At 41.8% G+C, this 24,455-nt stretch overlaps 1 protein-coding gene across 4 annotated transcripts; it reads right to left on the bottom strand.

Moving 5' to 3' along the window:
- Positions 1–14: 14 nt before the first annotated feature.
- LOC132355881 (leucine-rich repeat-containing protein 37A2-like) lies at positions 15–24,284 on the bottom strand. 4 transcript variants are annotated; one of them, XM_059908444.1, is made up of 10 exons: positions 24,135–24,284; positions 23,589–23,738; positions 19,730–19,898; positions 18,674–18,772; positions 11,953–12,452; positions 11,424–11,528; positions 6,982–7,030; positions 5,551–5,605; positions 5,327–5,469; positions 15–871 (listed from the first exon to the last, which is right to left on the bottom strand). In XM_059908444.1, the coding sequence occupies exons 1-10, from the start codon at positions 24,228–24,230 to the stop codon at positions 786–788; spliced, it is 1,452 nt and encodes a 483-aa protein (XP_059764427.1). In that variant the 5' UTR covers positions 24,231–24,284; the 3' UTR covers positions 15–785. The 4 variants fall into 4 exon arrangements, with proteins under 4 accessions (XP_059764427.1, XP_059764430.1, XP_059764429.1 ...); XM_059908447.1 differs by lacking the exon at positions 18,674–18,772 and having other exon boundaries at positions 11,953–12,266; XM_059908446.1 differs by lacking the exon at positions 18,674–18,772.
- Between the last annotated feature and the right edge of the window lie 171 nt (positions 24,285–24,455).

Consider the following 24,455-nt stretch of genomic DNA (forward strand, 5'->3'; position numbering starts at 1 on the left):
TTATTGTTGTTTTGAGCCACTATTTTGGTGTGATCTGTTACATACCACCAGATAATCAATACACTGTCTGATTCAGGGGTTGAACCAGACAGACTTGAGACTCTCAGTATTTTGAACTGGCATATTAGTGAATGATGCCCTTGTAACGGTTGGGGACTTCGGTCCTCGGCTCCAAGTCGTTTCCTCTACCACAATCCTTTTTTTTTCCCAATAAGTATACCACAGCTCTAATACTGTTGAACTTTATTTTTAAAAGATGTAAATGACTAATCCTATCCCAGGGTTTCATTTGGGAACACAGTTTCTTTTTTCTTTTTTCCTTTTTTTTTTCACACACACACACACTGTATTTTATTTTTACAAGAGATAAATAGACTGACACCAAGCATTGTACATGGATGACCACAACAAAAGCAACAATGATTGCAATTACCAAACATGAAACACACTCATACTATGTCATAATATTGACATTCAGTCCAGTAATCCTCCACTGTAACAGTTCCTTTACTTTGCAGTGAAAATTGATTTGTATATTCTTTGCCTCTGAGTCCTTGTGGGATTTTTTTTGTTTATTTTTTATTTTTATTTTTTTTAAATTCAAACAGAAAGTCACAAAAATTATACTCATCCTCATCAGTTCACTCAGTGCCATGTAATTAATTTTTTTTCCATCTTGATCTTTTGTTAGCACTTTTATGAGTTCATCAGTTTTTCATTAGAGTTCTGAAAATGCTTATTCATTCAGTTCAGCAGTACAGTCAGTTACCGGAAACCTGTACTTGTCAGAGTCTTTTCCATGAATTTCTTGAAGATGAAACCCTTTTATGGGAACATATTTGCAAAAGCATCAGAGTACACCCAGAACTGTCTGTAAATGACAAAAGACTTAAAAATGACCACGGTTAAAGATTTGATGAAAGTTCATAATAATGCAGTTGACAAGAAAATTAGTTATTTCTGAGATATACATTTTAAAATAATAACTAGGATTATGACTTATAACATTATACCAGAACATATAAGATTTTTAGAAATTTCATGTAATGTCTGAAACATTTATATTAACATATTTCCATACAAATAACCCAATGAAAGTTTAGTATTAGTTGTTTTGTTTGTTTTTTTATACTGCAGGTTCTTATCAGTCATCAATTTTATACACATCAGTGTATACATGTCAATCCCAATCGCCCAATTCAGCACACCACCATCCCCACCCCACCGCAGTTTTCCCCCCTTGGTGTCCATATGTCTGTTCTCTACATCTGTGTCTCAACTTCTGCCTTGCAAACTGGCTCATCTGTACCATTTTTCTAGGTTCCACATCTACCACAATACTTACCATGCCAACAACCCACAGATTTTCCTGGGCACGAAATTCCTCAACCCCCTACTGTGCAAATATACAGTAGGGTTTTATTGTTCGGGGTGGGGGGAACTTATAAGCAGAACAATAACAGGGTGCATTCAATCCCTCAAGCTTTCAGAGAAGGGGATTAGACCAGACTTAGCTGGATTGTGTGTCCCATGACCAGAGTTCCCGTAGAGAAGGAGCCAGCCTGGAGTGCGTCACAGTTACAGGGATGGTGAGGCAGGGAACGTGTATACTACTAACAGTGGCAACTGCTTGGTGACAGAAATGGTTGCAGTAGGAGGGAGAGCCTATTTTTTCCATTGAGCTCTGTGGTACCTGCTGAGCTAGCTTTTTACTGAGCTACTGAAAGGGGAAAGGAATGAGTGTCCAGGACTATCCGAATTATTTCTCATCACCTTCTGGATTCCCAACACCTCACTGATCTCCATTCCCAGGTTACATTTGGACCTTATCATCATCTGGAATTTGTCATAAAAAATCTTAAATGTATAATCCTTCATTCTCTGAACATAAGCTCTTGTCCTTTCAGTTCTCACTCATGTGTATCCAGCGTACATGCTCTTCAGTTGCATCAAAACGTCTGGTCTGGTGCCCCATTTTCTCCCATGTCCTACTTGGTCTAAACACCCAAGTTGACCTCTCGGCCTCTCTACTTTTAGGCCACCATCAAAGTACTCTTTATAAAACTCAAGCTTGGTCATGTCTCTTCTCTATTTAAAACATTGTAGTTTGTGCTCTGTTTGGTCAAGGCCATGTGCCTTGACCAGGCCCTTTGGGATTGGGTCTCTGCTCTCCCGCACAGCCTCACCTACTGCCCTTTCCTCCTTGTGCTTCATGCTTCGGAACACCAGACTGCACACGCTTCAAGCCCACCCAAGGTTTCATGCTTCTTGCTTCTGTACTGTCCTCCGTCTAGAATGCCTTTCCTTCATCTCGTCCTCCCAAGAAACTTCTGTTTGGCTTTCTTCTTCTTCCCCTCCTCTAAGCCATCCCTCACATTTACTCCTTTCCAGCCAACCAAAGCTGAACCACTTCTTGGTACACTGCCATTGTCATGTCAACACACTGTCTTCTCTGTATAATATGTCTTCAGGTGTCTGTGCCTCCGCTCAGTCTTAGGGCCCCACAAGAGCAGGGACTTTGTCCTAATCAACTCTTTCCCCAGCACCAGGCACAGTGTCTGGCATATAATCCAGGCTCAGATCAAGTTCTACCTTTTTCATGGACCCTCCCTAGTTTCCTAACCTTCCCTCCTCTGAATCCTACAATTTTCTTCCCTGTATCAGTTTTCCCCTAATCATATATTGTCTCATTTCATTATCTTTTAAAAAGTGGCTTAATTCTCTGACAGATTTCATCGGAATCAGAATTTGCATTCATCTAGTAGCTGTTGGCCTTGTCTCTCCCTCTCCCCTTCTATCTCTCAGGTCTCAGTAAGGAGTTGGGCTCTGAGCTAGTTTGTCCATCATAAGATGGTGACAGAGGCAGCACCAGGCGGCCATGTTTTGTACCACCTGACCCTGGGCACCCCTCCTGCTTCTGGGCCACAGCCAGGGATGAGTCCCTGATCCAAGGAGAGACAGCTCACTCACAGGCTGGCCAGGTGAAGTCTCTGGCTCTGGCAAAAACACTGCCCAATCTCGGTCAAGCTGGGCCAAGCAGAATCTTACTCTTGGGAATTTTAATTTAGAAATATGGTAGGGTAGCATTTGAGACTAGTAAAAACTTGTGCAAATCTGAGGTAGTATGATACAAAAAATATTATCTAAGCCTCATTTATGTACCAACTTTGAAATAATGGAAATATCCCAAAATAGGAACCTGGAGCTACCTGGAATCCTGGTCCACACTTTGGGAAGCCCAGCAGTACAAGGACCTCTACCCCTGGTTTCTCGTCAGCTCCCTGTCTTTGTGACCACCTCTCTTACTGAAATCAGACCCCCACTCATTACAGAGTTTGAGCGGGCATGGGGACTTTCCGCTTTTGTGACCTAATAGTGTAACCAAAGTGCCTAGTACTGTACCTGGTCCATAGCAGGTGCTCAATAAACAGCAGCTGCCTCATTCTCCTCATTATTATCAACTCTTTGGTGGCAAACACAGCGTATACGTCTTTGCATCCCTGTTGGAGTCTAACGGTTCTGGGCTCCAACTTTAACTCACACTTTTGGACGTGGGGCCTTGGGTCCTTGAGCAGGTTACCTACATTCTTTAAACCCTGTTTCCTATTTGTCAAACGAGGCTAACAAGATATGCTTCCACGGACTGTTGGGCTAAATAAGACCATAAGATGCCTAATCCAGGGCTGGTCACCAAGCAAGCAAGTGGTAAATGTTAGCTGCTGCTGCTTCCTATTGTTAGTAGTATTAGTCATGTGCCTTAAACACAGTAAATACTTGTTGGCTCACTGAAGTCACCGCCCAGAGAAAAACACTTGTTTTTCATTCTCAGTAAGAACCTTTGGGAGGTGACTTGGGCAGGCACTGAGAGAACAGATGTCTCTCATGCAGCATCAGCAAACTCATAACGCAGAAGAACTGATGGGCCGTTCACTTTGCTTGGAACCCCACCCAACCGGCAGAACCTGCTGGGCTATCTCCCCAGGCCCACTGATACTCTGGGGGACCGTTTGCTATCACCCCATGGCTTGCACAGTCCTTCACCTCATATTACTAAACCACCAGCAATATCTGTGGTCATTTTGGTAGATTATCAAATCTTGTTCATTCAGAATTTCTTTTACTCATTAATGTATTTAACTCTCACTGACTTAAGAAATGTGATTAATGACTTTCTTGGCAGGAGTGGAAGAGCCTTTGCACCTTCCGCAGGTGGCACTGTCACTATATAAGCACTTGGAATCATGCAGCCCTGGGTCTGTGCTGGGTGAGGCAAGAGGTGGGTAGGTTTGGGGCTGGGCTGAGCTGGAGGGAGCCGAGCAGCACACAGCTGACCCTCAGGGGGGTCAGGAGAGGCCAGGGCCTGAGGAGGGCCGTCTTGGGCAATGGCTGCTCTCACACATTCTTCTTTACCCTGTCTTTCTGGCACCTCCCTGCTAGTTATCCAAGGGTTGGGATTTCTTTTTAAAGAAAAAAAACAACCCAATGGGAATTTTCCGCCAGCTTGAAATGGTGGAGAACCCCCTACCAAGACAGGGTACACATTTGTACATGAGTTTGAGAACTTGGGAGAAAAGTCGGGCCTTGGCTTCACAGTGGAGGGAGACCCAGTGATCCAAATATTCTGGCAACCCCAATGACCGTACGAGAGGGGCCAGAAGTAGATGATCCTCTATGGGCAGGAGGTCGAGCATGTTGTAAATAACTGGTACTTGAAGAACCAGGAGAGAGAGCACCAGAATAAATTGCTATTTGATTTAATGATCTATGCCCCTTGAGGATGGTATGTTTTCCAGTTCCCAGGGACTGATGATACTGGGGAAACAAGGGAGGGAAGCCCCTCTTCATCCTTCTACTCATCCTCCTTTGCCCACATTTCCTCTTGTGGAAGTACTGGCTACCATGAGGGATTCTAGTTTCAGCTCTGCTTCTTCTTGCAGGCCCTTGTTAGTGGTGTATAAATATTCAACTATTTACATTTTAATTCCTTACCACATGGTTAGACTTGGCTATGAATTTATACATTTTAGTATGAGAAAAATAAGTATTTTGCAAGCAATGCTGAGAAGCCAATATTAGAAAATAAAATTTGCAGGTGGCTTGAGGCAGAACAGGGCTCACTCTGTGGCAGTCTCGTGTGCTGTCTCACTTTCCTCACCCGCCCCTTCATCAACCCAATATGCAGTCAGAAGCTTCTCTGCTGGGGCTTTGATGACTTCCCTGGGGTAAGAAGAATAATGCCAAGGCTTTTACTTTTGAAAGGAACAATTATAGTTTTCATTATTTCCTCATTTTAGATGAGAATTTTAAACTGTCCCCTATCATTTACCCTGCATCCTTATAGAATATCTCATCCTCATCAGAAGACTCCCTGTCGTGTAGCTTCTGTGCCATGTTTTCCTTGCATGTGGCGTTGAGAGGCCTATACATATCCCTAAGCCAAAGTGGCCGCCTTCTCCCGAAAAAGCCCTCCTGGAACACAGAAAGGGAAATATTAATTCAGCATCTCCCCTGCTTTCTCTGGCCACAGTACTATATCCCCCTCAAATTTACCTGACTCTCACTTTCCCCTGAGCTTCTCTGATGCAGCAGAAATCGAAAAAAGCCCCTTAGAGGAAAACACACACAGTTAGTGTTACATGTCATTTTTCATCTCTCTCACAATGTGTTATCTCTGGTCTTATTAGGACTAAATGGGTACCTCAGTCCATAATCACAATGAGCAAAATCACCACAGACCCGGGATCTTGAAAATCATCCCATGCATGCTGGCCTTCCAGAAGTTCTCTGTGTCTGTCCAAAATGGCCCCCCCACCGTGTCTCTGGGGAGACCTTTGCATGTGGCTTAACATGGAGTATAGGCAGGATTTTCAGCCCCGTTCACCTTTCTTGGCCCTTGGCCAAGAGCCCTCGTGCAGAGAAAACACTGCACTATGGCGCTGGGCAGAAACACGTTACTCTCTAGATGCGCTTCACACCAGTCCGCTTTGGACTTAGTCGCACATGCAGCATTTGCTGGGGGTGTGGCTGTGGGGAGAAGGTGCTTTTATTTTCCTGGCTGCTCTATCCTATCCTATAAGTTGAATCACACCAAGTAAACACCTGAATCCAACTAGCAAAGTTATCTATAGCTCTCTGACTTTCATATTGCAGGCTGTCACTGAGGTGTCGTGAATTGTGAAATAGTTTAAAGGCCATGACCAGCAGGGAAACACAAAATACTCTTTTTGAATACAAATAGAATAGAAAAAAATCAGAGTTCACAATAAGTTTGTTTCCGAAACTACTTATGCCCATATAGTATGTGTATACTGAATTGTGACATAAAACGTAGCTCACAGCCCAAGCACAGTGTGATCAGTAGAGAAGTCCTCAGTGGAAAGGGACCATCTTCTTTTTGATAATCACTAGCAGTATGACCATGGGGCAAGATATTTTCCCTTTCTCTTTCTCCATTTCCTTATTATAAAAGGAAGAGACAAACTACTGTCTAAAGTTTCTCCCGGTTAAAATTCTATGAGGTTTGGATAAAGGGAATAGAGAGTAGGGGCCTGAAAAACAGTAGGGTGAAAAGAGAAGTTTTCTTGCCACTTTACAGAAGGGACTCATATGTTCTACCTTTCGTCAGCTTTGAGTGAGGCCAGCCTCTAAATCCCCAACCATGTGGCCCTCCCTACCGCAGAGCCACCTAGAAGGCCTCTGGCCTGGCCTGATGCCTAGGAACCAGGCACTAGGCCAGCAGGAACTGGTATAACCAAAACCTCTCCCTGTCCACCCTCTTTCCTTAAAGGACTAGTGAAAGCAGATGAATCTGTGCCAGTCCTGTTCTAACTCAGCTTGGGCTGGGGAGCTAATTCTGCTGATAAATAAATTAGGGTAAACCATTAGGGTAATTAAACATTCTTCCTGCCTTTGGTGAGGAAATTGAAATAGATATAGTTCTCCTGTAGTTGTAAAATTCTGCTTTAAAAGACCAATATTTACCTTCTGCTTCTTTTTTTATCTTCCCCTTTTGCAATTCTATGAGAATAATCTGTTTTGAAAGAAAACATGATCATGATTATCCATTACAATTATTTCCAAATCTTTATTCATTCCTTTTTACTTTAAATCTTATCTACTCAGTGAGACGACAACTTTTTTAAGGAAAGGAATTCTACCCTGTTTAATAATCCTTTGACTCTTCCACAGTACCTAACGTAGGGTCTTGCATGCAGCTGGCGATATATTTTATTGACTGTTTTAGATAACGTTCAACAGATAATTCCTAATAAAAATTCTTAGAAGTAGGAAAAGAAAATAAAAGTATCTAGCAGAAACCTAAGCATTACTTTAAAGTCAAGAACAAGAGTAGGATGTCCATCATTACTGCTACTATCGATCATTGTGGAGGAGGTATTAATCAGTACGATAAGAAAAACGAAGTATTGGAAAGGAAGAGACAAACATATTTGCATATGAAATGAGGGACCTAAAAAGACCAAAAGAATCAACCGAAATTTTATTGGAAGTAACATGAGTAAGATGGCTACATACAAAATCAAGAGATCAACATAGAAGCCTCAATAGCTTTCCCATATAACACAAATAACTCACTAAAAAACAGAAGAAACATCCCATTTACTATATCAATAAAAATGCATAAAGTACCTAGCAATAAACTTAACCAAAAATTTGTAAGACCTCTGTGATGAAAATATTCAAACTTTTCTGAAGGACATTAAGAAGTACTTACATGGCATGAGATACCATCCTCCTAGAATGTTGTAAAGAGGTCAATTCTCCTCAAATTAACCTACAAATTCAATGCAATCCATTTATATCCAAAATAATTTTTAAATAAAACCTTGCCAGCTGACATTTGGTGAGAATATATGTAAGAATAGTTATGAAATGTATGAAAAAGAAGGTCAAAGAGTAGGAACTTGACCTACCAGATATAAAATATGTTATAGAGCAACTGGAATTAAGCAGTGTGATATTGGTACTGGTACAGGACAAGATAACTGGATCACAGAATAGAGTCCAGATGAAGATAGTATATTAGACCAGGGAAGAAAGAATAAACCATTCAGTGAAAGATTTGAAAACAATTAGATCTTCATGTAGAGGGGAAAAGTTAGATCCCCTACCCCAACCACACTAAAAAACAAATACAACAAATTCTAGACAGATTATAAAAGTACTTGAAGAAAATATTAGCGATTATTTGTACGTCATGAGGTGACAAAGGCCTGGCTAACAAAATCCACCCCACATGAGCCATGAGGAGAGGACGGGCAGATATGGTGGCAGACTGTCAACACACCTGCTACTCTGAACAGCCCCTGTCCCCTGTTTCCCTGGACTGTTTGTCTTCTTCTTGTTGACTTATAAAACTCTTGGGAGTTCCCTGGTGGTCCAGTGGTTAGGGCTTGCGCTTTCACTGCTGTGGCCCGAGTTTCAATCCCTGGTCAGGGAACTAAGATCCCGCAAGCTGCACAGCATGGCCAAACCCCGCCACCCCCAAACAAACAAAGAAACAAAAAACTCTTTATAGTAAAGAAATACTGGCTTTCACTGAATTCCAGTGTTTCAAATCTTTCCAGTGTTTTTTATCTAAGGAGACAAGACAAAAGAGTGGAGTAGGGAGCACAAGCTTTGCAGTCGGGTGAAACTGGCTTCTGCTTTTGGTTTGGCCACCCTGGCCTTACATTGATCTCCTTCATCTATGAAGGAGGGATAGTAATACCATCCTCACAGAACTGTGGGCATTAAATCAGACAATATATGGATAACTCTTCATCTTATGCTTGGCATGAATCAGTGCTAAGCTGGTGTCACAGACAAGATGGTGGAATATATCAAAGGCTCTGCTTGTGGCATCAGGCTCTGAAGGCTCTTTCCCACCATAAGATTATAAAAATATTGCTTTTATTTTCTTCTAATACCTTTATGTGGTCTTTTTTCACATTTATGGAAATCTGTTTATTTAAGATGAAAAATGGGGATCTGCTATTCTTTACCCCCCAAATAGTTAGGCAGCTATTCTATCACCATTTATTCATTTTCTCCCACTGATTGGAATATTAAAACATGACATTTCAAAAGTCTTAAAAACACATGGTCTATTGCTGGATTAGATGTTACTTCAAATAAATATTCGGTTGTATGATTCCTCACTGTGGAATGGACATAACGCCTCATCTCCCTTCTGTTGAACACCAGTAGTGTCTACCATAGGAATAACACTGCATGGCCCCTGTCCTCAAAGAGCTTATCATATAAGTGGGGAGAGGAAATAACGGTTAGGACTCCTCGCTTTCACTGCCAAGGGTACAGGTTCAATCCCTACTTGGGGAACTAAGATCCCACAGGCCAAAACAAAACAAAACAAATTCAAGGTTAAACTACATAGAAGTTAGAAACAATAAAAAGGGGACTTTACAGAAATTCTAAAAAAGCAAAAGGCCACATGCCACCTGGAGATGTAGAGGGGACAGTCTGGGCAATGGCCAATGACTAGCAAGCTGACCCCATGCTAGTCCCCAGCCTCCTAGGCTCAGAAATCATACGCTTCCTCACCAACAGAGAACTCACGTCTTCCTGTTGTGGCAGTCTCACTTTATCAATAGCACAGGATTGATCAAAAATCAGAATGCCAAATTGTTACTTGACAATGAGAAATACATCTGTTCTACACACAGGGCATCCGTGTCTACACAATCAGAGAATTACCTTCTGTGGAGACAGGCCTCCGTGGCACACTAAAGCACAATCACACAATCGAAGGCTACTTGGTGAGAACAGAATTAGAAAAGGAATCAGCTGAATCCAGAATTTAATGGGAAGGCCTGAGGCAGCTGGATCCATCCAGCTCCTCAACAGGCACAGCCTGGCTAGTGGGCCTGACTCTTCAGTTCTGAGGCCTAAGGTGCCATCTCTACTCTCGGGCAATGTGAGGATGGGCACTGCCCATGTTGGTCTCTCCTCACCTTTTCTATGCTTTCACTACTGACCAACCCTCCTGCAGATAGACACATTTCTCTTTAGAAGTTAGTACATCATGTCAGGTTTTATTCAAGTCTGATAGGCCAGGAAGCCATTGGTCCTTACACGTCTCTGCTCAGCTCCATGATGTGCTAACCTTGGTGTTTCTCTCTTGGGGGGCTGCCTTTTAAAAAACTGCTTATCACTTTTGTGAGCTTGAGGGGAGGGGACTGCTTTGCTATGGCCCCTAAGAAATGGTGACAAACCTCACAGGACTAGGATCAGGAGAGCTGGAGTATTCAGGGAAGGCTTTATGAAGAAAGATATCTGAACTTGAGTTGGCTTTTGCGGGATTCATAGGACTTCCACAGGCAAAGCAAAATCAAGGAACTTTAGATGGGCAAAGGCACAGACAAAAGTAGGAATGGGTGTGGTGTAACTAGTGTATAGTGAGGAGCTGCTCTGGCTGGAAAGGAGGGCTGCCATTACAAGAGAAAAGGTAAATAAAGCAGGTTGGACTGGTAGGGTAGAATCAAGATCGCTAGCTCATTAAAATCACTCTTTTAATGTTAGCAACTGCCTGTTGGGAAAAGTAACAAACTATTATGTAACTGACCAAAAGGTAAACAGGCTAGCTCCAGGAATAGGCTACTATAAATATGACATACTTTAGGGTAGCCTGCGGCAGGATATTACTTGCAGTGTTTTAATGGAACCTATCTACACAATTCCTAATACACCGGAGAAGAAAGCTGCTAAGTAAACCTAAGGAATTGACGAGATCATACTTTTATCTTTTAGGCATGTCCTTTTAGCCCTCCCAGGGTGACTGATAGCTCCATGAGTATGGAGATCGTATACCTCTCATCACTTCAGCCAACAAGGAAAGAAATCAACAGTAGACTGAGAGTGACAGGTGAGTACATCAAATCAGCATAGTTTTTTGAGTTGAGGAAATTTTACTATCATGTCAACTCTGGCCTTCTTATAAACTTAACTTGTCAAAATAGTCCAATGGCTTGTTATCATGGATCCAATTCCATAGAGATCTCCTGGCAGTGAAGTTCCCTTAAAAATCCTGTGGGGACTTCCCTGGTGGCACAATGGTTGAGAATCCGCCTGCCAGTGCAGGGGACACGGGTTCGATCCTTGGTCTGGGAAGGTCCCACATGCTGCGGAGCAACTAAGTCTGTGCGCCACAGCTCCTGAGCCCACGTGCCTAGAGCCCGTCCTCCACAACAAGAGAAGCCACCGCAATGAGAAGCACATGCACCGCAATGAAGACCCTACGCACCGAAAAAAAGAAAAAAAAAATCCTGGGGATATAATTTTCAGTAAAAGAACAAAGTGTATCTCAGTCCTCATGACTAAAGGGAAGAATCAAGTAGTAGTAGGTGGAAAGGTGCCTTTGATTCTCAGTTTGTGGGTTCTGGATCTGAATGAATTATTGTCCTTACCTCAATGAGACAGAGAATTGTAACCAAAATCGTCACTACTACAGTTACAGATATTGCCAAGATGAGTTTGTTGTTACAGCCATATCCTGGAACTTCTTTTGTGAGCTAAAAAAATAAATAACAGTTTTTTAAAAACAAGGAGATAGAAGGGATGAAAGGTAACTCTTCTTAAACCTATTGTAAACAATAGCTAACTATTCTTAAACTACTATAAAACCCAATCCTTTCAGGCGAGTAGCTTCTATAAGAACAAGCCAAATTTAATGTTATTAATCTTATCATTAGCATTTTCTTCTACAACTTATTTATCTACAATTTATTTGTCTTGTGTTATGTCCTTTTCTCGTCTACCCTAGGAATAGTGGCACACTCTCTAAATGAGCCAAGTGGGAGATCACTGTCTTAGCCAGTGTCATGTCTGAAGATAAGATACAGACTAGGGGCCCGTGGTATTCCTGCTTGGGCACGTTCATGGCATGTCCTAAAGTGAGTAAAAGTCCAGGTCCCATGTTTCAGGGGTTCTCCTCACCTCACTTGACTCCTGCTCTTTCTGCTCACTCTGGGCTTCTGTGCTCTCACTGACAGAGTTGTCACTTTTCCACTGGTCCGTATCCCATTCCGCTTTGGACACCTTTACTTCCTGCTGCTTGCTGAGAAGCTTCATCAGGAGGCCTGTTCTAGAGATGAGGTTGGCACAGGCCAGCTGCACGTGGGTCTCCGAGCAGTCTATTTTCAGAGTCTGGATAACATGAGAAATGAGCCTTCGCATGTCACTGTTGGGGATGAGGGACCGTAGCTGCTGCTTTAGCTGAGTTTCAACTTGATCACCCGGGGATGTGAACCCTAGGAAAGTGAAGCCTGTGGGCTTAGAGGATAATTCAGTGCCCGTGTTGTGGTACTCCCATTGTGTTTCGTTGGTGTGTTGAACAGTTGGCATACTGTTGTCTGCAGCAACAGTAGAATGTGCAGTGGAGACGTTCCTATGGGTAGTGTTTCCAGGGCTGGTTCCTCCTGGCAGACTAGAGTTTCCTGTAGAAATAATTTCTTCAGAAACATTTTGTGCAGTATTGTTTTCTGAAGTAGTGTTTTCTATAGAAGGGTCTGAAAGAGAAAATAATTCTGGAAAAGGATTTTCCTGAGAAGTCACTTCTCCTGAAGATGAAACAGCCTCTCGCGGAGGTTACTAAATAACTAAGAGATCACTGATGAAATCAAGGAGGAAATCATAAAATACCTAGAGACAAATCACAATGAAAACACGACGATCTAAAACCTACGGGATGCAGCAAAATCAGTTTTAAGATGGAAGTTTATAGCTATACAAGCCTTCCTAAAGAAACAAGAAAAATCTCAAGTAAACAATCTAACCGGGCTTCCCTGGTGGCACAGTGGTTGAGAGTCTGCCTGCCGATGCAGGGGACACGGGTTCGAGCCCTGGTCTGGGAGGATCCCACATGCCGCGGAGCGACTAAGCCCGTGAGCCACAACTACTGAGCCTGCGCGTCTGGAGCCTGTGCTTCGCAACAAGAGAGGCCGCGATAGTGAGAGGCCTGCGCGCCGCGATGAAGAGTGGCCCCCGCTTGCCACAACTAGAGAAAGCCCTCGCACAGAAACGAAGACCCAACACAGCCATGAATGAATAAATAAATAAATAAAAGAACGTGAATTTCAAAAAAAAAAAAAAAAAAAAAAAAAAAAAAAAAACAATCTAACCTTACACCTAAAGGAACTAGAGAAAGAAGAACAAACAAAACCCAAAGTTAGCAGAAGGAAAGAAATTATAAAGATCAGAGCAGAAATAAATGAAATAGAAACAAAGAAAACAATAGCAAAGATCAATAAAACTAAAAGCTGGTTTTCTCAGAAGATAAACAAAATTGACAAGCCATTAGCCAGACTCATCAAGAAAAAGAGGGAGAGGACTTAAATCAATAAAAGTAGAAATGAAAAAGGAGAAGTTACAACAGACACCGCAGAAATACAAAGCATCCTAAGAGACTACTACAAGCAACTCTATGCCAATAAAATGGACAACCTGGAAGAAATGGACAAATTCTTAGAAAGGTATAACCTTCCAAGACTGAACCAGGAAGAAACAGAAAATATGAACAGACCAATCACAAGTAATGAAATTGAAACTGTGATTAAAAATCTTCCAAAAAACAAAAGTCCAGGACCAGATGGCTTCACAGGTGAATTCTATCAAACATTTAGAGAAGAGCTAACACCCATCCTTCTCAAACTCTTCCAAAAAATTGCAGAGGAAGGAACACTCCCAAACTCATTCTATGAGGCCACCATCACCCTGATAACGAAAACCAGACAAAGATACTACAAAAAAAGAAAATTACAGACCAATATCACTGATGAATATAGATGCAAAACTCCTCAACAAAATACTAGCAAACAGAATCCAACAACACATTAAAAGGATCATACACCACGATCAAGTGGGATTTATCCCAGGGATGCAAGGATTCTTCAATATATGCAAATCAATCAATGTGATACACCATATTAACAAATTGAAGAATAAAAAACATATGATCATCTCAATAGATGCAGAAAAAGCTTTTGACAAAATTCAACACCCATTTATGATAAAAACTCTCCAGGAAGTGGGCATAGAGGGAACCTACCTCAACATAATAAAGGCCATATACGACAAACCCATGGCAAACATCATTCTCAATGGTGAAAAACTGGAAGCATTTCCTCTAAGATCAGGAACGGGACAAGGATGTCCACTCTCACCACTATTATTCAACATAGTTTTGGAAGTCCTAGCCACGGCAATCAGAGAAGAAAAAGAAATAAAAGGAATCCAAATTGGAAAAGAAGAAGTAAAACTGTCACTGTTTGCAGATGACATGATATTATACATAGGGAATCCTAAAGATGCCACCAGAAAACTACTAGAGCTAATCAATGAATTTGGTAAAGTTGCAGGGTACAAAATTAATGCACAGAAATCTCTTGCATTCCTATACACTAATGATGAACAATCTTAAAGAGAAATTATGGAAACACTCCCAATTACCATTGCAACAAAAAGAATAAAATACCTAGGAATAAACCTACCTAGGGAGACAAAAGACCTGTATGCAGAAAACTATAAGACACTGATGAAAGAAATTAAAGATGATACCAACAGATGGAGAGACATACCATGTTCTTGGATTGGAAGAATCAACATTGTGAAAATGACTATACTACCCAAAGCAATCTACAGATTCAATGCAATCCCTATCAAACGACCACTGGCATTTTTTATGGAACTAGAACAAATCATCTTAAAATTTGTATGGAGACAAAAAAGACCCCGAATAGCAAAAGCAGTCTTGAGGGAAAAAAACAGAGCTGGAGGAATCAGACTCCCTGACTTCAGAGTATACTACAAAGCTACAGTAATCAAGACAATATGGTACTGGCACAAAAACAGAAACATAGATCAATGGAACAAGATAGAAAGCCCAGAGATTAACCCACGCACCTATGGTCAACTAATCTATGACAAAGGAGGCAAAGATATACAATGGAGAAAAGACAGTCTCTTCAATAAGTAGTGCTGGGAAAGCTGGACAGCTACATGTAAAAGAATGAAATTAGAACACTCCCTAACACCATATACAAAAATGAACTCAAAATGGATTCGAGACCTAAATGTAAGACCGGACACTATAAAACTCTTAGAGGAAAACATAGGAAGAACACTCTTTGACATAAATCACAGCAAGATCTTTTTTGATCCACCTCCTAGAGTAATGGAAATAAAAACAAAAATAAACAAATGGGACCTAATGAAACTTCAAAGCTTTTGCACAGCAAAGGAAACCATAAACAAGACGAAAAGACAACCCTCAGAATGGGAGAAGATATTTGCAAACGAATCAATGGACAAAGGATTAATCTCCAAAATATATAAACAGCTCATTCAGCTCAATATTAAAGAAACAAACAACCCAATCCAAAAATGGGCAGAAGACCTAAATAGACATTTCTCCAAAGAAGACATACAGATGGCCAAGAAGCACATGAAAAGCTGCTCAACATCACTAATTATTAGAGAAATGCAAATCAAAACTACAATGAGGTATCACCTCACACCAGTTAGAATGGGCATCATCAGAAAATCTACAAACAGCAAATGCTGGAGAGGGTGTGGAGAAAGGGGAACCCTCTTGCACTGTTGGTGGGAATGTAAATTGATACAGCCACTATGGAAAACATTATGGAGGTTCCTTAAAAAACTAAAAATAGAATTACCATATGATCCAGCAATCCCACTACTGGGCGTATACCCAGAGAAAACCATAATTCAAAAAGACACATGCACCCCAATGTGCACTGCAGCACTATTTACAATAGCCAGGACATGGAAGCAACCTAAATGCCCATCGACAGACAAATGGTTAAAGAAGATGTGGTACATATATACAATGGAATATTACTCAGCCATAAAAAGGAACGAAATTGAGTCATTTGTTGAGACATGGATGGATCTAGAGACTGTCATACAGAGTGAAGTAAGTCTGAAAGAGAAAAACAAATATCCTATATTAAGGCATGTATGTGGAACCTAGAAAAATGGTACAGATGAGCCGGTTTGCAGGGCAGAAGTTGAGACACAGATGTAGAGAACAGACATATGGACACCAAGGGGGGAAAACTGCGGTGGGGTGGGGATGGTGGTGTGCTGAATTGGACGATTGGGATTGACATGTATACACTGATTTGTATAAAACTGATGACTGATAAGAACCTGCAGTATAAACAAACAAACAAACAAAACAACTAATACTAAACTTTCATTGGCTTATCTGTATGGAAATATGTTAATATAAATGTTTCAGACATTACGTGAAATTTCTAAAAATCTTATATGTTCTGGTATCATGTTATAAGTCATAATTCTAGTTATTACTTTAAAATGTATATCTCAGAAAAAACTAAATTTCATTGTCAATTGCACTATTATGAACTTTCATCAAATCTTTAACCGTGGTCATTTTTAAGTCTTTTGTCAGTTACAGACAGTTCTGGGTGTACTCTGATGCTTTTGCAAATATGTTCCTATAAAAGGGTTTCATCTTCAAGGAATTCATAGAAAAGACTCTGACAAGTACAGGTTTCTGGGAACTGTACTGCTGAACTGAATGAATAAGCATTTTCAGAACTCTAATGGAAAACTGATGGACTCATAAAAGTGCTAACAAAAGATCAAGATAAAAAAAAATTAATTACAAGGGACTGAGTGAACTGATGAGGATGATTATAATTTTTGTGACTTTCTCTTTGAATTAAAAAGAAAAAATTCCATAAGGACTCAGAGGCAAAGAATATAGAAATCAATTTTCACTGCAAAGTAAAGGAGCTGTTACAGTGGAGGATTACTGGACTGAATGTCAATATTATGACATAGTATGAGTGTGTTTCGTGTTTGGTAATTGCAATCATTGTTGCTTTTGTTGTGGTCATCCATTTACAATGCTTGTTGTCAGTCTATATATCTCTTGTAAAAATAGAATACTGTGTGTGTGTGTGTGTGAAAAAAAAAAATTGTCTAGGATAATGGTGAAAGGACAAAGAGTCATCTTAAAGCTGCTACTAGTAGCTAAGTTGTGAATACTTGAACATCAGTGAGAAAAAGTTATTATCATTATATAAGAAGTTCAGGTCTGTGCCTGTGAATGATATTCAAAGAGAGAAAAGTTAAAAATACAGTATATAAGAGCTAATTTTACTACAACTAAAGGACATATCATAGGACATTTATTTTAATGAACTTTGGGTACTGAAAAAAAAAGCTGTTTTTTTGAGAATATAAACAAAATTGACAAGCCATTAGCCAGACTCATCAAGAAAAAGAGGGAGAGGACTCAAATCAATAAACACAAGGCATTAGGTGGGGGTCAAAGTGAGTTCAAACCTGGGATAGATAACACTGGACTATAATAGATACTTCATATCAGAAGCAAGGCAAGTGCCTACTCCTTGGGACCAAAATTCTACCAGATACAATGAACAAAGCTTTGGAGACAGAGACAGAGAGAGAGAGAGAGAGAGCATTTGAACACTCTACTGGCAGAAACTGGCCCATGTACCTTTTGGACAATACAGCTTTCCTCAAGGCAAGCTAGAGCCACCAGGCTTTTCGGTCTAAGGAGTTTTGAGTACATATACGCAATACCTTTGCATATTAGGGACAAACAACCCAGACATTTAGTTTGGTTCTTAAAGGTTGTTACCCAGAGTTGACAGCTGATGGAGATTCTGCCTGATGACCAGGGAAGTCACACTTCACTGGAAGGACTGCCCAGGCTGGAAGGCCAAGACCAAGCCACGGTCAACTCTTATAAGCAAATAAGGTCTCTGACAACTTAGCTAGGATTCCTCAGTCTCTAAGCCTGCAGGGCTGTGAAGCAGAGGAGCAATTCTGTTCCGGGAATCTACTAATCATAAAGTCTCCTTTGGGCACAGCCTGTGACATTCTCACCGCTGTATAACTCGATAGGGAACACAATCAACGCTGTTCAATAGCATGACCCCTTTCAAGGCTCACAAAAACGTAGCCGATTATTATATAAGAATCATATTCACCCAATATATCAGAAATGAAAACTGAAATTAAGCTGATTCCAAAAACATAATCTAATAAACTCTTCAACAAGAAAACAACGATAATAATAACAGTCAATACATTTTGTCTGCTTACTATGTTTCAGGCATAGTTCTAAGCTTTTGACATTCATCATCTCATTTCCTCTTACAATATCCCCCATTAGGTGATAAGCTGAATTACTAACCCTATTTGCAGATAAAGAAATTGCAGCTTAGAGATATTAAATACCTTCAAATGTCTCTGGCTAGGAAAACCTAAAATTGCAACAACAACAACAACAAAACCTAAGAGACAAAGTTAGGACTCAAACACAGGTGTCCAAGGCTTATCATCACTATACTATTCTGTATGATAAGCAAGCAATTGAGGAAGAACTGGATCAAACACTTTCTGTATGAACTGAGGCAAGTCATTCTACATCTAAACACTGGGGACGATCATAGTTGCTGTCGTTTTTCTCATAAATGCCACAAAGAACAAAGTTAAGACTGCTGCTGTGAAAGCATCTGGTGAATGAAAGAATATGTAATGTTTTAGATAACCATTATTTTCATCCAATTCACTTTTCAAATAAGTTGATTTGCTCACTGAAACCGAAGCACTTCAAGGACAATCAAAAAGGTCCTACCTAAAACCACAATCAGCAGTTTCCGGAATGCTTCTGTCATAGCCTTCTGAATAGCAAGCTTCTGGGTTACCTTCCTTTTCATAAGGAATGATAATGACCCTAAATCCAACCAAAACAGATGAATTTAAAATGCCTATCTGAATAACTGATTTCTAGGTTATGTGTTTAAAACTAAACATGCATCTGTCATTCTTAGATCATTATCTTTGTGATTAAGGGCAGGCACAACACTGGGCTATGGTTGAATGTCTCTGTTGTAGGTATACCCTGGCATGGCACACTTTTACTGCTCAGATCTATTCTGGAAGTTCCTAAAATACTCGATGGGCAATGCAAACCAAGAACGCGGCACAAATCTCATGTTACTCACAGATTTCAAATGGACAAGCTGAGGCTACACTGCTACAGACCCTGCTCTCCTGTGCGTAAAGGGCTGGGTTCATACAGTGAGATAGACTTGGTGGTAGTGCAGATGATCTGGCCTCTCCTCAACCATCACCCACTCAGGTGGATGGTGGAGCCTCCTCCACTCCATTCGCGAACAGCCCTGCCTCTGACGTAAAACCCTAAGCCCAAGTGCCATGGATTCTAGGAAAAAACTCAGTACCAATCGGAATCCCCTTTCTAGGGACCTACATTTACTTTTTCCGCTCAGGCCCCTCTATAGGAGGCAAAGGACTGAACATTTACACAAGAGTTTATTTCACTCTTTAGACAATGATATTGTTGGGATAACTGAAGGCCAGAAGACATGTGTATTTGAAGGACTATTTTAGCACAAAACAAATTATTAACCAAAAAATAAAAATAACTAATTTTCCCTCCTCCTAAGCTTCTTGGCAGGCAGTCAGTTCTAAAATCTAAAGTTTAAGGTGCTGTCAGGTATTGCCTAAGATAAAAACCTATATTGTCCGGCAGAAAAATTCTGCCCAGGGCTTTAGTTGCTTAGCCCAGGTGATGATGTATCTGAAAAGTTGAGTTTCAGAAAGAAAGGAAAAAAGAGAAATCCCACTCCCTCACCTCCCCACACACACACACACATACTGGAAAACAGACCTTCCTCCAACTTATCCAAAGGTTCCTCAGCCATGCCAGCTCCAGGACTCCTGCACTCGTGGGAGGGCAACGCCACCTCTAAAGCACAGAAGAGCTTCAGGCTTTGCTTCTGAAGTGGTGTCACAATATCTTCATTTTCTCTTTCTTCAAGGTTAGAAAGATCCTGAAGCTGTTAGGATTTTGAATTAAAGGCTAGACTTCAAAATATTCTGGTGTCAGAGATAAAAACTAAACTCCAGCAATCCCAGGTAATAGTTTAGGTATGCTATAGCTTCAGAATCAAGTGAGACTTGCAAATGAATGACTAGATATGGACAACTATTTTTTATTATATACCATACAAATACTGGAGGAAATTATGGACACCACCATCCAAGTCATTGAGATTATCACTAATTCTAGGTGGCAGGCCAATGCTCAGATACTTCCATGTGGAAGCCTCTCACATCTCCTCCCCATAGCCCTGTTCTATTCTTCTCTCTAAAGTCTAGGAGTTCAATGTTGAAAGGAGTCTGGTTAGTCACAGAAAATCTACAGAGTTTACCCTGATGATCCTTTTTGACCACCCATTGAAACCAAAGTAGTAATTTGCCAATTCTTGGCACCTGGAGCTGTTTAGGGCTAGCGTATTATGTCGAACCGCCTTACGTCTGGTGCCGAGACGACCCTAAAGACATAAAAGACCTAAAAATATCACAACGCTACATAGAGACTTATTTTGGATATACCTGAGATTTATCAATACCAATTTCATAGAGTGGTTGTGAAGAAAGATTAAGTAGGACATTTTAAGCAATGAGTTCACAGTGAACCCTAAATAAATGTTATTTGTTATTTTTCATTCAGTACTTTTCTGCATCATTTCCAGGGCCCCTGATTAACCGGAAGGTTCCCTGACCTCTGGTGGTAAAAGTGATGATGAAAGCAACCAAGGAAGCCCAGCAGAAGCCTATCACGGGGCTGGGGGTAAGCAAAGGAAGTGAACTGTTTTAGTCATCTCATCCTGTAGCTCCTGCTTGAGAATATGACCTGAAGAGGAGATAAGATAGACCTGCCACTGAATTAGGACCTTAATCTGTAGCACCCCCTCCCCAAGTTACTAACCCCTGTTAGAAGAGGGAATACGTATACCTCTATAAATGTAAATAAAGCAACCAAAAGAATTAGAGGTTCATCTGCATTAACAAGCTTCTTTGAGAGTGCAAATATTTCCAGTCTTAACTCTCTAAATAACTTACATATTACTGTGGATCTTTTTACATCACTAGTTCTTTCTTAAATGTCTATTTCCATTTTGAACGGGGTGTAGTATAGGGTGTAGTATAGAAATATAGCCATAAAAATTCAAATAATACAAATAAAGTCAAAGCATTGTTAATTCTTTATTGATTTGTTTGTGCATCTTCCTCCATCACTAGTTTATGAGCTCCTTAAGTGCTTGAAGGAACGATATATTATTCTTTCCTTGTTACCAGAAACAAGCATAGATCTTGGCATATAATAGAGGAGTGATGGTCTGTTGACTGAGTGAATGAATGAGTACATAAGAAAACGAAATTACTTTCTCCAACTGAAGCTGCCTGCTGGGAAGGAGAAATGAAGACTAATTTTTAAATGTTGAGTGTTGCAACATTTAAAACAGGGAGGCTAGGCCCTGTACGGTGAGTCATAATGGAGCTGTCCTGGACAATTAGGAAGCTTCAGAAGGGCTCTGAGCCCCTGGGTAGTAGAGACAGTTGACATCTGGGATAACCTTGCCACAGTTCTTGCTGGCAAACATTTCCCTTCGTGCTACTGAGAAAAACTCAGATACATTAGGCCTTTCCTTCATTTTATTTGAAGATGTTATTCTCTTGTCTGTATTTATAAAAAACACACGGGAAAAAAGATAAGAAGTATGTATACCTGCTAATGAATAAAAGAAGACATAATTGGAACTTCCCTGCTGGTGCAGTGGTTAAGACTCCGTGCTCCCAATGCAGGGGGCCCGGGTTCGATCCCTGGTCAGGGAACTAGGTCTCACGTGCATGCTGCAACTAAGAGTTCGCACGCCACAGTTAAGGAGCCTGCGAGCCACAACTAAAGGAGCCTGCCTGCTGCAACTGGGGAGCCCACGTGCCGCCACTGGGGAGCCCTTGAGCCGCAACTAAGGAGCCCGCCTGCTGCAACTAAGACCCGGTGCAACCAAATAAATAAATAAATAAAATTTAAAGAGAACGCATAATTAAAGTAGGTAACAATTTCGGGGGTGTGGGTAGTAAACTAAGGCTCTGCATTAAAGAAATCTAATACGAATGCCCTTTCCTCTCAACTCTATAGTGACTTGTAGAACATTTTCGTCATTACTCTATCAGTGACGGGCTTTATGCTGTGAAAATCTCAGAACCTAAGCTTATGGAATGGTCTTAATGTCCAATGTAAGAAAAGAACTCATTACTCACAAATGATACCAAGTAACTGTCTCATAATCTTTCCAGGACCATCCGTAATATCTGAGTGGTTATGTGAAATGGTCGCAGGGTCTGCAAATTAAAGAATGTCTGACATGAAATCATTTCAATCCCAGGGAGTACAGCCAGGATTGAAGAGGGTGTTAAACAGGGTACAGAAGTGGGAGGTAGTGTACCTGGAGTCACATCGGAGGAGAGTTCTCAGATTCAATAAAGGTGAAATCAGTGAGTAAAGAAATATGGGTGAGAACAGGCAGCAAGGTCAGTGGGAAGTAGCCAGAGCAAGAAGCCAATCAGAGAAGACACACAATTCTAAAGTGAAAGGTCTGGGAAATCGAAGCCTCACTCACTTATTCAGAGGAATTGAAAAGGTCCTTGAAAAAGGAATGGTGGCTGAATGGAGGCACATAATGAAATGTTAATTCTGGGGAAGTAAAATTGGATGGCATGTTAGTATGGAGTAAAGTTTCTACAATGCATTAAAGAATATTTTAACCATTTTCTGGAATCTGAAGGGAGTTCTGAATAGGCAGTTTCAGGGTGATGATGATGACGAAGCCTCCTTTATGTTACATCTGACAAAAGTTTGTCAAGCTCGGGACTTCTCGGGTGGCACAGTGGTTAAGAGTCCGCCTGCCAATGCAGGGGACACGGGTTCGATTCCTGGTACGGGAAGATCCCACATGCCGCAGAGCAACTAAGCCCGTGTGCCACAACTACTGAGCCTGTGCTCTAGAGCCCGTGAGCCACAACTACTGAAGCCCGCGTGCCTAGAACCCGTGCTCTGCAGCAAGAGAAGCCATCGCGATGAGAAGCCCACGCACCGCAACGAAGAGCAACCCCCGCTCGCCGCCACTAGACAAAGCCGGCGCGCAGCAACGAGACCCAACGCAGCCAAAAATAAATAAATAAATAAATAAATAAATTTAAAAAGCAATTTGTCAACCTCACAGATTTGAAATTCACATAAGAGTAAATATAAAGAAGACTCTTGTGAAGATTTCTTAAGTTAAGGGGCAGCATAAACTGACATGGTGTTTAACATCAGTGAAGTTTGGGTTTGGCCTCTAGTTTCCACATTTACTGTCATGAACCTTAAGTCAGTCACTTAACCATCCTGAGTTCGAGTTTCTTCATCTAAAAAAAAGAAACAAAGAACTGGGGAACTGGGGGATCAGTGGGGCAGTGCATCTGAGAGCATTCTGTACACCACAGTGCTGTACAAACGCTGGCCTTCCCCCCCCCCCTCCCCGGGATCTTAGTTCCCGGACCAGGGATTGAACCCGGGCCCTCAGCAGTGAAAGTGCAGAGTCCTAACCACTGGACCGCCAGGGAATTCCCGACGGCCTATTAGTTTTAAATTCAGCACTTCATCCCAGTAGAGCGAGGAATTCCACATTTGGACCCACCTTCACTGGAGATGTCTGAAAAAGCTGCTTCTGGTCGCATGCCTTTTGGGCTCTGTGGGCATCCCTTGATGATGGCATAGAACACAGGACCGGCCACTGCTGCGTTTGGGAAGACTCGGACCGAATACTGAAGGCCAAACTGGGAGAAGACTGTGAACAGAGAATGCCGTAGGGTGGTCCCATGCTAAGTAAGTGCAGGCAATTTCACGCCCAGGAAGCCAAACCGCCCGTTCCCTTCTATTCCCCCAGCCCTTCGCCACAGGCAACTGTGGTGATCCTGCAACTCCAAACACTTCTCATTTCAGCAACAGGTTTCCCTCTGAAATCCTAAGCTTCGAGAAGCATTAGGAGGCAATGCCATCTGCTGGGAACTATCTCTCAAAAATCTGTGGGGGCGAGCTGACTGCTCAGGTCGGCTCTAGAACTAAGATTCCTCTCAGCGCAGACCACAGGCAGATGAGGTGCTGAAGCAGTACCCAGGGGCGCCCAGTTACTGAGGCGCGAGGTGGCTTCCTCCAGCCCTCCCTCCGCCCCGGCTCGGCTCACTTGCAAGGCCTCGGCCGTGGGTCCAGAGCTCAGCTCCCACACCAGCAAGGTTTTGTCACCCACGATGGGAACCACAAAAGGTACCAACGCCACCATCCAACCGTTACCGCTCGTGCGCGGCTCGGTGCGCAAGCGGACTGCGGCTGCGCACGCGCGTCTGCGGAGGCGCGCGTGCGCAGAGGCTCCGTGCGTAAAATCGCGCCTGCGCAGACGCTCCTGGGTCATCGCCGTGCGCACGGGCGCGTGCGCAGAGGTCCATGCGCAATCGCGCCTGCGCAGATGCTCGTGGGTCATCGCGTGCGCACGGGCTCGTGAACAGAC

This window comes from Balaenoptera ricei, chromosome 20 (assembly GCF_028023285.1).
Source record: "Balaenoptera ricei isolate mBalRic1 chromosome 20, mBalRic1.hap2, whole genome shotgun sequence".
NCBI classification, from domain to species: Eukaryota; Metazoa; Chordata; class Mammalia; order Artiodactyla; family Balaenopteridae; genus Balaenoptera; species Balaenoptera ricei.